Here is a 14,991-nt window from a genome sequence, read left to right on the forward strand (position 1 = left end):
ATTAAATAAAAGCCTGAAAAATTGGACACAGCAAATAAAAAATAAAAATAAGAACAGAGCATTTAGAAAAGCAATCAAAAGTGAAAATATTTCTATTAATACAAGAATATTCTTCACTTAAAACCTGCAGAACTGTTTCATTCTGCACAAAAACTGTTCAGATATCTGTCGTATGAGTCTAAAAATATTTGTCGTTCACTCTGATAATTGATTCTTGCCTTGAAGATATTAAACACAGGAAGACGTGTTTAATTGAAACAGATCTGTCCGTTCTAAAGGTGACCTCATGAATTTAAAGCATTAGAGTCAAACTGTCTTAATGTGCGACAGTGACGGTTAATCCTCTGAATGTGAGAGACGTAAATCCACAAGTTGAGTCAGACGGCGCAGAAAAATTCTAATTTCTGAAGAGGAGAAGCTCTGAGTCGTCTGATCATTCAGGTTTTCAGCCAGCAGCAGCTCGTCAGGAAACACAACCTGATGAAGTGTTTAAGTTGATCTGGAGTTATGGTTCCTGTTCTGCAGGTTTGTCACCTGGGAGGCATCCAGCACCTGGTGGACCTGCTGGACCACAAGCTGGCCGAGGTCCAGAAAAGCGCCTGCGGAGCGCTGAGGAATCTGGTGTATGGAAAAGCCACCGACAACAACAAGGTGGCGCTGAGGAACTGTGGCGGCGTTCCTGCTCTGCTGCGCCTCCTCAGGAAGACGACCGACAACGAAGTCCGCGAGCTGGTCACCGGTACGGCCACTCAGTCACCAGAACTCCCGTTAAAATGCGGTTTGCTGTGTGCCGCGTCACTTTCATGTCAAATGAATCCAAAATCCATCATCTTACAGTAACAGTCCATTATTTTCTCTCATGTAAAATTAAAAAATAACTGCTTAGATTCACAGTATTAACCCTCATGTCGTCCTGCAGGTCAAAATTGACCCTTTTTAAAGTTTAAAAACGTGATAAAATACATTTTTTCCACTGAAACTTCTGATGTAAATATTAAACATTTTACTGTTATATATGTAATCACTTTAGATATTTTTAGGATTTTTTTGAAAGATTTTTACTAATTTTTTTTTAAATATTTACTAGAATTTTTTGCTAAATTTGGGGGATTTTTTTTTTAAAATAAAACTTTTATGGGAAGCTTTTAAGGAATTATTGGAATTTTCTTCCTGAAGGTTTTGCACATTTTCAGAAATTTGGGGAATTTTTTTGCTGAATTTTTGGATTTTTTTCAGACAAGGAAACAATATTTTTGGTGACCGTAAGTAAGGACAGCAGGAGGGTTAAACAGAGCACTGCGTAATTTTAAAAGTCTATGAAGGAGGAGGGCAAATGAGCTCAAAATGAGGTAATAGAGGAACAATTTAAAGTGGTAGAAGATAGAGAACAACTCACATCAATATTATTGGAAAGCACTTATTGCCTAAACAGGTCAAAGTCTCAGGATGCGTTTGGTATTGATTTATTTTCTTTCACATTAGTGCAGTTAAAGTAGCTTTAAATATCCCTCCAAATGTCCTAGATTGCACCTCCATTCAGTCACTTGGACTGTTTCCAAACCTCCCACCACATTTTCTGATTTGTTACTCACACAGATGAGCAAGAATCAGGAGTGGAGCTTTTAAAAGTCCTCAAAGTCAGATGTTTGTCTGCTCAGGTCTGTCTGTTTCCTTTCTGAAGGGTGAATTCAGGTAAAAGCAGCATCCACATTGACAAAAACTGTCTCCAAATGCAAACATGACACATTAAAATCCCGCTGGAATGCGAGTGGGCGCTCGCCTGCTAGCAGGGTCCGCTGGCCGCCTCTCCGGCTGGCCGGCTGGTCAGTCTGTGCTGCCGTCTGACTGGCTGGCAGCGTATTAATCTGAGTATCGGCTGTTCTGTGGGAGGTGAGAGCGGCAGCGGCTTAAACACTCGGCGCTCAGTGTTGACAGAACAGATCTCGGCACAGTCCTCGGGACAGATGCTCAGATAATGTGCTTTGGAAACAGGATTCCGCCGCCGGCTCTGCAGCCACGCCGCACATACTGTTTAATACCAGCAGAAACGAAGCTGCGAGACGCTCTGAGGGTCTGCAGGAAACACACCGGAGAGTCCTCGATCTGTTGAAACGCTCCACAGGGGTTCTGTTTTTAAAGATCAGCTCGGGAGTTTGATTATTAACCCTCAAGTTGTCCTCATTTACAAGCACCAAACATATTGTTTCCTTGTCTGAAAAAATGTTTAAAAATTCAGCAAAAAAATTCCCTAAATTTCTGAAAATTAGCAAAACCTTCAGGAAGAAAATTATTCCAATAATTCCTTTAAAAGTTCCCTGAAAAGTTTTATTTTAAAAAAAAATCCCCAAATTTGGCTAGAAAATTCTTATAAATATATTTTTTTTTAAATCAGGAAAATCTTCTAAAAAAAATCCTAAAAATATCTAAAGTGACTCCATATATATCAGTGAAACTTCTAATATTTTCTTTAAGAACATTCACATAAAAATCTCATAAAAATGAGATTTTCTGAATCTGATGTTGCTCCTGCATGATTCTCTTCCAGCTAAAAGCAGGATGATATTTTATTTTAATGTCAACTTGAGCCAAGCAGCCAGAAGCTCCTGATCATCAGTTTGCTGTTTTAAGAGCCAATAAATCAGTGGTTTTACTCCAGTTTTAACGGTGATCTGGTGGGTCACAGAGCTGGAAAGGCTTCTCCACAAAGAGTTGAATTTGTTTCTCTGTGGGCATTAGTTGTTCTAAAATTACTATATTAAGCCACGTATGAATGGCACATGTGCTGCTGAGATACAAAAATGTTACTCTCTGCTTCCAACCTGCTTCCTCTGGTTGGTTGCTACAGTACTCAACAGTAAAAGGCTCCACCTGGTGGTGCAACCAGGTGCTACAGCTAATTTACAATAATTGAAGTGCGTATTATCTAATTTTATTATCTAGTTGTAACTCTGTTTGTTATTCCATCTCCAGGCGTCCTCTGGAACCTGTCCTCGTGTGACGCCGTGAAGATGACCATCATCCGTGACGCTCTGTCCACGCTGACCAACACCGTCGTCATCCCACACTCGGGCTGGAGCACCGTTTCCCACCGCGAAGAGCACAAAGTCAAGTTTCAGTCGTCGCTGCTGCTGCGCAACACCACCGGCTGTCTGAGGTGAGCAACAAATCAAACGCACCTCTCGTACGATTCGTCAAGTTGGGATTTATTTACATTTAGAGTCCAGAAAGCGGCTTAAACCCTGAAATTATCAGCTTGAATTATGGGCTTTATTGTGTAGCCGTTTATCAGAGTTAATCAGAAGGTTTTTATCGGCGTCCAGCGTCACATTAACACCACCTCAAATCCGTCCTCACCTCCCCAATGAAAACACGTCTAACAAAGTGCCCACTGAGCTGTTTGCTCATTAAATTGATTCTTGTTTTGAAATGCAAGGATGACTTCTGGATTTATTGGTCGTCTGCGCTGCTTCTTTCTGTCTGCTTCTCCTCTTAACGACTCCGTAAAACCACAGCGCATAATCACGGCCGTATAATCCATCAATAACGGCCTCTGGAATGGAGATTTTATTCAGCGGCAAAGTCTTAAAGATGCATTCGACCATATTGGCCTGTGGAGGCAAATAACAGCAAAATGTTTGAAAGTCAAAGGATGAAGGCTGAGATTTATTACCTGTAGATTTCACAAACCAAAAGCCGACCAGTTTTAGCTCCTTTTTAAAAATGTGAGTTGAATTAAAAGCTCGCCTCGTCCCTTGTGATTAAGGTTTGGAAATAACTGTGATTAGATTAAAGTGGCATATGGCGAAATAAGACACTCTGAGGGCCGCAGAGGCGTCGGAGGAATTAAATGCGTGAAACTATCTTCACAACAAAATCAAGAAATGAATATAAGTAGCACAATTATTTTATGGTATACCACCCACAGCAGCGTGTGATGTTTGCTGGACTGAAGACAACCACAAAGGAGGCAAAAATACACGTCTGATTCCAAGCTTTGCTGTTTGATATTAGCTGATTTCTCTGAAAGTTTTACTTATAAAGTTATGTGCCTTTTCTACAAGTTATAAATAGTTGCTTTTTACTATTTCAGCCAAGATGGAAGTCCAACTTAGCATCTTTCTTAAAAGTTTCACCCCCGATGTAGAGACTAGAGGATATTTCACTTTATTTGGGCTCATTTCTGTGTTGATCTGAGAAGAAATCGTCTGATTTGTTCTTTTATCGATACTGATTATTCGTCATAAAGGAAGTGAAATTTAGAATAACACAAACTCCTAGAAAAACTTGGTTGAGGCAATGTGCAATCAGTGAGACCGTGTTATCTATACTTGACCATTTTTACCAAGTTTTACCCATTTATAAATTAATTTAAGTTGGTTATAAAGACAGAAATCTATCGAGAGATGCTGAATTTTGGATCTTATAGGCCAGGGGTGTTAAACATGCAGCCCGCGGGACAAAACTGGCCCTCCAGAGGGTCCATTTGTCCATTTTTTTGTCACTTTCTAACTATTTTATCTAATTTTTTGTCTCTTTTTTGTTTATTTTTGTGTGGTTTGTCACATTTTTGTAATTTTGTTTCTCACTTTTGTCATTTTGTGTCTCGTTTTTTGAAATATTTGTCTCATTTTTATTCTTTGTTTTGATCATAAAGTAAATATCATATCATTGGATTCCAGATGTGACTAAATGTTTTGTTCCTTTGTCGACGCTCTGTGTTCTGTAAGTTGTAAGGTGAAAATGATAGACTGAGGCATAATTTTTGCTGAAATTAAACTTATTTTTATTTAGAAGTTTCAAATTGTTCGTAATGTTTTGTAGAAACATAATTCCTTCAATGTGAACATTTTTAGAATGTACTTTTTTCACTAAAACAAAAGAAAAAAAATATTGTGAGACTTAAAATCCCAGAATTCTGAATCCTTGTTTTTGTCAGTTTCAAGGTGCAAATCCTTATTTCACTTCAAATGTGTCTTCTAGCACATAAAAAACACCTTATGGACGTGTTAGCAAGGTACAAAAACAAGCATGTTTTCACCAGCGGGGTCTTAAGGAGATTCACAGCAGGAGGTGGAAAAAGCGTCCCTCATTAAGTCTATTAGAGTCCAAATTGTACTTTTTGTCTGAAATTTTATGGACGTTCTTGAAAATGATCAACAAACGTCTAACTGTTCAAGCGAATGTGGTTTGTGCCTCGTTAACATGTCAGTGTAGTGTTTTTTTAATGCTAGAAGATGCATTATGAGCGAAAAAAAATCCTAGAAACAGCCAGAAAAACCTTCATAAACCTAAAGATTCGACGCTTTGTGTCATAATTCTCCTCCTGGATCAGGTTTGAACATGAAGTACTCCAACATTACAACTCACAGAGGTAAACTGCTTTGTAAAGATGTAAAATGTTAATTCCCCCATGATAATATCTGTATTTTCCACACAGCTGCTTCACGAGTGGAATCTTCCTTTCATCCTCTTCCGTTGACTGCACCTGAAACCTGATTTTTTTGCTCTTTTAAATTTAGCAAACATGAAGAGTCGTGTCATCTGGAGACGAGACACTTCTCTTTATTTACCAAAAACACTCAGAAGAGAAAAGAAAGAGCGTCTGTTGAGCGAATTAAAGCCGCTGAGTGTGAAGCTTCCTGCTCAGGTGTGTTTGAAGACGCTTTAGCTGCTCAAACAGAACACCGTGCTGCAGGGAGGTGGATGTGTGACGCCTCGGGCTGTGGATTGATGCTATAGAAATGCATTGTGGGAGTCCGGCGCTGTTGTGCAGTCTCCTCATGTCAGCGGCTCCTATTGGAGGACCGGCGCCTCCTTTTACTGTATCCGGGCAGGTTTGAAGCCACCCTGTGGGGGAACCCGCTCACTGCAGCTCCGTCATGTTTGCTTGTGTTTGTGTTTGAAGGAACCTGAGCTCGGCCGGCGAGGAGGCCAGGAGTCAGCTGAGATGCTGCGAGGGTCTGGTGGACTCGCTGCTCCACGTCCTCAAAGCCTGCGTCAACACGTCCGACTACGACAGCAAGGTGCGGCTAAAAAACACGCTAACGTGCAACACGGCAGCGTTTATTCTCAGAGTTCTCCTGGGTTAACCCGGCAACAACACAAATCTAATCAACCACCCGGATGCTGCTTCCTGTCAACTAGTAAAACATCAGAACAAACTGCAGAGTCTCATTTATGCAACAGTTTCTGACCATCTCACCACATTTTTACAGCATAAAATCTAGATTTTTAAGCTGAATTAGTTCTGAGGGAAATTCTTGTGGCTGATTTTTCTCAGAAAACAGAATTGCATGCAGTTTTAAATAGAAAAGCAAGAAGATAAAAGTGAGATACAATCCTGAAACAGCAATAAATCAGCTACAAAAGTAAGAAAGCGAAACTAAAGAAGATCCCTGGCACAACACATCTGTGACTGCACAGACCTGAGCACCTTCAGATCACTCTCCAAACACACGTGTTCTGGACTGTTTTAACACAGACTGTGTGAGTGTTTTGAAAAGCGCTATACAAATAAAATGTATTATTATTATCACAAATCATTTCAAACCTGGTCTAAAACCATTTATAAAACAGTTTAGATCAGTAAATATTTAATTGAATTTTAAAAAAAGCAGTACAGGAAGAAATTGAAGTGAACACAGATTTATGAAATGTAAAAAAACATGAAAAGAATATTTTAAAAAAATGTATAATTACACTGAAATAAATAAAGTGAGCTTAATTTGGAGCGTGTTTCTGAACTGTCGAGGTTCCTGGTGTTTCCTGTAGCGCCACCTTTAGGCTCAGACCTGCATTAACAGCATCCTCTGGTTCCAGATCGTGGAGAACAGCGTCTGCACTCTGAGGAACCTCTCGTACCGCCTGGAGGTGGAGATGCCCTCCTCCCGTCTCCTCGGCAACCAGGAGCTGGACACCCTGCTGGGCTTCTCATCGCCAGCCAAAGAGCTCGACTACCTCTGCTGGGGCAAGAGGCGGCGGGGCAGGAAGAGGGGCGGCTGGGGCGACAGCAAGGTAGCAGGCAGGGGGGTATTTAAAGTATTTAAGTTGTGGAGGTCTAACACAAGTCCAAACTTGGTCTTAAACCAGTCCAAACCTGGCTTAAAACCAGTCTAAAACAAGTCCAAAACCAAATTCAAACCTGGTCCAAAGCAAAAGCTGAATCCAGTCCAAACCCGGTCTAAAACAAAACTGTGAACCAGTCCAGATCTGGCTTAAAATCAATCTAAAACAAGTCCAAAAGAAAATTCCAAACTGGTCCAAAACAAAATCTAAAACCAGCCCAAATCTGGTTTAAAACGAATTCCAAAACCAAATCCAAACCTGTTCTAAACCAGTCAAGACCCAGTCTGTAATGAGTCTAAAAGAAAATTTCAAACCCAGTCTAAAGCCAGCGCTCTGCAGGTTCTGACAGGCTGCCTTTTCTTCCAGTGGGACGGCGTCGGTCCGATCCCGGGTTTCTCTCAGTCTCTGAGGGGAGCCGAGCTGCTGTGGCATCCCATGGTGGTGAAGCCGTACCTCAACCTGCTGGCTGAGAGCTCCAACCCGGCAACGCTGGAGGGAGCCGCCGGGTCGCTGCAGAACCTCTCTGCTGGGAACTGGAAGGTAGAACGTCACTCACCTCACATTTCATCTTCTAGCTTTCATTTGGAGCCTGAAAATGTTTCTCTGCAGGATTTACAAAAAGAACATTGTTCTACGTTCAGGAAGAACATTCTGAGAAGTAAAAGAATGAAGAAATTCTGACTGACAACATTACTAGAACTCTGTCAGAACATTTTTAGAATCGATCTTCAAGAATTGCCTTCTGGATTATTAAAGTTCTATTTTAATTTTTCATTGGAATCAATGAAAACAATCAATATTAAAGGCTGAAAGAGCAAAGGAACCGTCTTTAGGTCCGTTTCTGATCTCTTGTATGGAATCGGATCGTTTTCATGAAGGATTAAATGTTTGTAACGCTGTGTTTTCGTTTATCTGTGCAGTTCTCGGCCTACATCCGGGCGGCGGTGCGTAAAGAGAAAGGTCTTCCCATCCTGGTGGAGCTGCTGAGGATGGACAACGACCGGGTGGTTTGTTCCGTCGCCACGGCGCTCAGAAACATGGCGCTGGACGGACGCAACAAGGAGCTGATAGGTGAGAAAACACAAACGCACGATTAAATGTGTTTATCATCGTCTTCACGCTCGAGTCATAACCATGAAACTGTATCCAAAACTAGTCTGAAGGTGGTGCAAAGCAAAGTCCAAAACCAAATCTGCAACACAATCCCAAAACCGGTCTAAAAGAAGCCCAAAACCGGTCTAAAAGAAACCCAAAACCGGTCTAAAAGAAGCCCAAAACCGGTCTCAAAGAAACCCAAAACCGGTCTAAAAGAAACCCAAAACCGGTCTAAAAGAAACCCAAAACCGGTCTAAAAGAAGCCCAAAACCGGTCTAAAAGAAGCCCAAAACCGGTCTAAAAGAAGCCCAAAACCGGTCTAAAAGAAACCCAAAATCGGTCTAAAAGAAACCCAAAACCGGTCTAAAAGAAGCCCAAAACCGGTCTAAAAGAAACCCAAAACCGGTCTCAAAGAAACCCAAAACCGGTCTAAAAGAAACCCAAAACCGGTCTCAAAGAAACCCAAAACCGGTCTAAAAGAAACCCAAAACCGGTCTCAAAGAAACCCAAAACCGGTCTAAAAGAAACCCAAAACCGGTCTAAAAGAAACCCAAAACCGGTCTAAAAGAAGCCCAAAACCGGTCTAAAAGAAACCCAAAACCGGTCTAAAAGAAGCCCAAAACCGGTCTAAAAGAAACCCAAAACCGGTCTAAAAGAAGCCCAAAACCGGTCTAAAAGAAACCCAAAACCGGTCTCAAAGAAACCCAAAACCGGTCTAAAAGAAACCCAAAACCGGTCTCAAAGAAACCCAAAACCGGTCTCAAAGAAACCCAAAACCGGTCTAAAAGAAGCCCAAAACTGGTCTAAAAGAAGCCCAAAACCGGTCTAAAAGAAGCCCAAAACCGGTCTCAAAGAAACCCAAAACCGGTCTCAAAGAAACCCAAAACCGGTCTAAAAGAAACCCAAAACCGGTCTAAAAGAAGCCCAAAACCGATCTAAAAGAAACCCAAAACCGGTCTAAAAGAAGCCCAAAACCGGTCTAGCAGAAGCCCAAAACCGGTCTGGAATGTAAATATAAAATCTCTTAAACTATTAATGGCCCAGAAGCTGCAGAACATCACAGCTCCATTACAGTCCAGGTCTGACTCTGTGGTTCTGGTCCTCCAGGGAAGTACGCCATGAGGGATCTGGTGAACCGGCTTCCTGGCGGCAGTCCGTCGGTGCTGTCTGACGACACGGTGGCGTCGGTTTGCTGCACGCTGCACGAGGTCACCAGCCGCAACATGGAGAACGCCAAAGCTTTAGCCGACAGCGGAGGCATCGAGAAGCTGGTGGACATCAGCAAAGGACGAGGGAAAGGGTACGAGTGATAGAGCACGAGGTTTACCGTTTAGAGTCACATGACGAGCTGCAGCTTCACTGGTTTAACATCAATAATCTGTTTTTCTGAAAGGTGGTTTGTTCTTTTACAGAGTTTGACTCTTAAGTTACATTTTTTCTGTATTTAATTCAGCAAAAATATTATTCTATAGATGTTTGCAGTTATTTTAAAGAGAAATTATCTACATTAAAAACAGAAAAATCTGGTAATTCAATCTAAGAAACTACAGATAGCAAGTAAAATAAAAAATATTAATTTACCTTAAAAAATGTCCAGAAAGTGTAAATAATGAAAGCTTTTTTAAAATTTATTTTTAGAAATAATTTGCTCTTTTGCTGTTCGATTTTTGCAGAATTAATATCACCAAAAATATTATTATACAATAGAACAATTATGCAAAAAAAATGCAAAATTCTGAAAGCATTTTTTAAACTGTTATGATACAGATTTCTATTAAAATCACAGAAAAGCATTAATGACTGTAAAACAAGCGACCAAAACTGTTAAAAATATATATCTTTTTTTTTTTTTTTACAAATAATTATTTGATCTTTAATGTTTGACTGTAAAATGACACAATTTCCACTGAATTTATTTATTATTTTATTTTAAAAATTAGCAGATACTTCCTGCTGTTTCATAGAAAAAAATATATTTTTAAAAAATTTGAAAAAAGTTATTACACATTTTTACTGTTATTTCACAGTTTCTTTGTGATGGTAAATTACAGATAATACTAGCAATTGTAATGATAATAATAATAATAATATTTGAAATCATAAAAAATGCAGACTTTTTGTTTAAAAATAAGAGTAAATAATATCCACATCAAAATCAGTATTTTTACAAATAGTAACTCATTCTTTTATGATGTGACTGCAAAATGATACATTTACTGTATTTAAATCAGCTAAAAACATCTTCATTTTACAGATATTTGATGAGATTTTCACCTTTATTTTTTAAATTATTTCAGTGTTTTACTGGATTTTTTTGCTGCCAGATTTTTTTTACAGTGTACTTTCTACCTGCTGTTTTATTTCACCCTTCCTGACTGCCAGAGGCAGTTCTCCTCACTGGATATCTCCATCTCGCGCAAGCGCAGGCCGAGTATTACTATCAACAAAGTCACGTGTGACCCCGGACGACCCGTGGCAGGTATAACTACCGGTGTCATCCGGGCGCTCATTCCCTTGACTCTTCTCGCTTGCGCAGGTCACCTGCTGATAGCAGGGGCTAATAATAGCATTTTTGAGGAAAGGGTTGTCGCCGGTAGCCTCGAGACTACAAGTCGGAGTCGCGGGCTGTTCGCCCTCCAGAGGCTGCGACAAGTTTCCCTTGTAATACACATTTGCCATACTGCTTTCGCTAGTGCTGATGCCAGTGACGGCCGTGCTCTCGCTGCCCTCTCGCTGACGCTTGTGAGTGTTGCACAGCTAGCGTGGTGCTCTCGCTAGTGCTAGCTGTTGTTGTACAGATACCAGTGACGGCCGTGCTCTCGCTGCCCTCTCGCTGACGCTTGTGAGTGTTGCACAGCTAGCGTGGTGCTCTCGCTAGTGCTAGCTGTTGTTGTACAGATACCAGTGACGGCCGTGCTCTCGCTGCCCTCTCACTGAAGCTTGTGTGTGTTAAGCAGCTGACACAGTGCTCTCGATTGTACTGATTGGTGTCGTGTGTGTTGCGCAGTACCGTAGTGCTCTCCCTTGTTCTGAAGACAGCCGTAGTGCCGGTGACGGACGCGCTCTCGCTCCCCTCTCACTGGAGCACATGGTTATTACGCAGCTAACGTAGTGACTCTCGCTGGTGCTAGCTGTTTGTGACTTCCTGTGGCTACGCCATGCTAAGCTCCCATTTCTGTGCTACCTGTATGGCCCCTCTTCACCCTGAGGACGGTCACGATCTCTGCCCTTCGTGTCTGGGTATCGAACATCTGAGGGAAGGTTTATCGGAAGACCCGTGTATGAATTGTAGCTTCATGCCACGCACGTTGAGGGCTGCTAGACTGTCAGAGGTGGAATGCTTAGTGGGGGAAACAGGCCCCCCTCAGTCGGTGGTCCCATCTCTTTCTCGGCCAGACCGGTCTCGGCGGAAGGCGTCGGAGGCTCTGGGCGGCCCCCCGCGTAGGAAGAAGGCTAGGGCGGACACGCTGTCTACTAAGGTGGATCAGCTGTCTCGCGAGTTGGCCCAGATGAAGTCACTCCTCCTGTCTCTGCGCCCTCCTGTTGGGGAGGGGGGATGTATCGGGTCACCCCCAATGCCGGAGCTGGCTCCAGAAGAGGACATTATTTCTGTGGCGGCTTCGGCTGCGCTTTTCAACGATGAGGACGGTGGGGAGGAGCCCTCCCACGCCTCTGGCTCGGGTTCCCGTTCGTTGGCCCGTGGTTCGGTGAGGGGGTCCGAGGATGACTCGATGGGGTCGATACTTCGTATGGCCCTGGCTAGATTACACCTGGACTCACAGCAGCCTGACCAGCCTCCTGCCAGCGCCTTTTTCAGGCGCGCCTCAGCTCCGGCCAGCTTTTCAGTTCCTCCCTCCGGGGAATACCTGAGGGAGCTGCAGGCCTGCTGGAGGGACTCGAAGGCTCTCTCACGGCTGACGTCTGATGGACGCACTCTGGCAGCCATGCAGGATGCGGCTAAACTTGGTCTGGGCCGCATGCCTTTGGTTGAACCTGCTATTGCCTCTCTTATAGTCCCCCCGGACGAGGCTCTGAGACCTGAGGCCAGGTGCCCCCGTCAGCAGTGTAGGGTCACTGATGACCTGCTGTGCAGGGCATATAACACAGCAGCACGCATGGGCCGTATTGGTAATTCCCTCTCCCACCTCATGCTGGCCCTGTCGGCTTCCATGCAACAGTCGGCTGCCGACGCATCTACTACCAGCCTGAGCGATGCCTCGTTGCAGGCTTTTGCCCTTATGTCCCGGGAACTGGGGCGCCTTATGTCCACCTTAGTCCACACCCGCCGCCAGGTATGGCTGGCTCAGTCACCCCTGTCAGAGACATGCCGGAGGACCCTCCGTGCAGTCCCAGTGGAACCTGGGGAGCTGTTTGGCTCGGCGGCGGTCCAGCTTCTGGAGCAGACGGTGCAGGCCGACCAGACCAGGCGGCAGTTCTCAGGGCTTCGCAGAGACATGCCGCCTTCCGGCAGGACTGGCGGTCACGCAGGTGTTTCCCGGGAGCGCCCCCAACCGCTGTCTCGGCCTTCCCATTATAGAGGGCCTCAACGCCCCACTGGGGGACGAACCCGCTTTCGACATGGCCCCGCTGATTTGCCCCGTGATCATCGTGCCTCAGAGCCCTCACGGCGCCCCCCCAAGGCCCCAGGAGGCCGGGGGCGCAGGAACTGAGGCCTCGGGGCCGGCGGTCGGTCTTTTCTCCCAGCAGCAGCTCCGCTGCTGGGCAGCCTGTACTTCAGACCCCTGTGTGTTGTCCACACTGACCCAGGGTTACAGGCTTCAATTCCGCCGCCGGCCCCCAACTTCCAGCCGGGTCCGGATGACTGTCGTCACGGACCCGGTGAAGACTCAAGCCCTGGTCGAGGAGCTGTCCGCCCTCCTGTCCAAGGGTGCCATCGAGCCAGTGGACCCCCTCTCCCGGCCCAAGGGGTTCTACTTGACCTATTTTCTGGTAAGCAAGAAAGGTGGTGGATTTCGCCCTGTCCTAGATCTCAGGGGACTGAACCAGTTTTTAAAGACTCTGCCATTCCACATGTTGTGCACGAGGGATGTTCTTCGTACTGTTGCCAAGGGGGAGTGGTTCACTGCGGTGGACCTGAAGGACGCTTATTTCCACATTCCGATCGCGCCTTGCCACAGGCAGTTCCTGCGTTTCGCATTCAGGGGCCACAACTTCCAGTTCACAGTACTTCCGTTCGGGATCTCTTTGTCCCCACGGGTGTTCACGCGCTGCATCGCTGCGGCCCTTTCACCCCTGCAGTCCCGGGGCATGAAGATCATGGCATATCTGGACGACTGGCTGATCTGCGCACCGTCCCGTTCTCGGGCAGTCCAGGACACAGCCGTCCTCCTCTCGCACGTGGCACAGTTGGGACTCAGGGTGAACGGAGAGAAGAGCTCTCTGTCTCCTTCCCAGAGTACAACCTTCATAGGACTAGCTCTGGATTCTGTCGTTATGAAGGCCCGCCCGTCACAACAACGGGTGGACGACATCCTAGGCCTCCTGCTTCGGTTTCGAGGAGGGGCAGCACTGCCTTACGGCCTTTACCTCCGCCTTCTGGGCAAACTGACGGCCGCATCTGCTGTCGTGCCTCTGGGCCTACTGTCAGTTCGCCCCCTGCAAAGGTGGCTGAACAGCTTTCACCTAGATGCCAGGCGGCACAGGTGCAGGAAGCTCAGGGTTTCACGGGGCTGCCTGAGGGCCCTGTCACCGTGGAGGAGCAGGGCCTATCTGGTGCAGGGTGTCTCCCTGGGTGCCATCCCATTTCGTCGGGAGACGGTGGCTACCGATGCCTGCCTTTCGGGTTGGGGGGCTGTCTGGCAGGGCAGGATGGCTCAGGGACGGTGGTCAGCCCGGGAGTGCCAGGAGCATGTCAATGTGCTGGAGCTGCATGCCGTGCACCTAGCGCTCAGGACTTTCATGCCATACCTCAGCGGGAAGCACGTGCTGATACGGTCGGACAACGTCTCTGCTATGTTTCACATAAACCACCAGGGGGGTACCAGGTCAGCCCGTATGCTGCGGGTGTCGCAGGATCTGCTGAGATGGGCAGCCCCCCGCCTGGCCAGCCTCCGTGCCATGTATCTGCCGGGGGAGCAGAACCTGGTCGCGGATTTCCTCTCCCGTCAGAAGCCCCTTCCGGGAGAATGGCGGCTTCATTCAGAAGTGGTTCAGTCCATATGGGGCATGTTCGGAGAGGCGGTGGTGGACCTCTTTGCCTCTCGCGAGACAGCCCAGTGCCCCCTCTGGTTCTCCCTGAGGGAGGACAGCAGTCCTTTGGGACAGGACGCTCTGGCTCACGAGTGGCCGGGGGGACTTCTCTATGCCTTTCCGCCCTTTCCCCTGATATGGCCAACTCTGCTCAGGGTGCTCCATCGGGGGCACCAACTCCTCTTAGTGGCCCCGTTCTGGCCTGCCAGAACTTGGTTTCCACTGCTGCGCAGACTCTGTCGCAGGACGCCCTGGCGCCTCCCCGACAGGAAGGATCTTCTATCCCAACTGGACGGTCGGATCTGGCATCCCTGCCCCAGCCGCCTTCAGCTGTGGGTATGGCCGCTGGGGGGCCGGACCCCGTGCTGAGCTGCTGCATCGAGCCTGTCAGGGCAACGATCCTGCAGGCCAGGGCCCCGTCAACGCGGCTGCAGTATGCCAACAGGTGGAAATTGTTCTCTGACTGGTGTTGGAGTCGTGGTCTTGACCCAGTTAGCTGCTCTGTCCCAGTGGTTCTGGAGTTTCTTCAGTCCCTGTTGGGTCGCTCTCCCTCGACCCTGAAGGTGTATGCTGCAGCTATTTCCTCCAGGCATGTGGCAGTGGACGGCCACACAATTGGGC

General features: G+C 46.0%; 1 protein-coding gene across 5 annotated transcripts in view; it reads left to right on the top strand.

The window, feature by feature from the left end:
* The window catches only part of LOC110963348 (plakophilin-4-like), a 60,519-nt gene that overhangs the window by 39,650 nt on the left and 5,878 nt on the right, over nt 1-14,991 (top strand). For all 5 annotated transcript variants that reach the window (XM_051941804.1, XM_051941805.1, XM_051941802.1 and 2 more), the window contains 7 exons: nt 526-739; nt 2,971-3,154; nt 5,906-6,023; nt 6,820-7,014; nt 7,432-7,605; nt 7,986-8,136; nt 9,268-9,460. In XM_051941804.1, coding sequence (XP_051797764.1) covers nt 526-739; nt 2,971-3,154; nt 5,906-6,023; nt 6,820-7,014; nt 7,432-7,605; nt 7,986-8,136; nt 9,268-9,460 — 1,229 coding nt within the window. The remainder of the gene's footprint in view (nt 1-525; nt 740-2,970; nt 3,155-5,905; nt 6,024-6,819; nt 7,015-7,431; nt 7,606-7,985; nt 8,137-9,267; nt 9,461-14,991) is intronic.

The sequence above is a fragment of the Acanthochromis polyacanthus genome, chromosome 22 (genome assembly GCF_021347895.1).
Source record: "Acanthochromis polyacanthus isolate Apoly-LR-REF ecotype Palm Island chromosome 22, KAUST_Apoly_ChrSc, whole genome shotgun sequence".
Classification (NCBI taxonomy): Eukaryota; Metazoa; Chordata; class Actinopteri; family Pomacentridae; genus Acanthochromis; species Acanthochromis polyacanthus.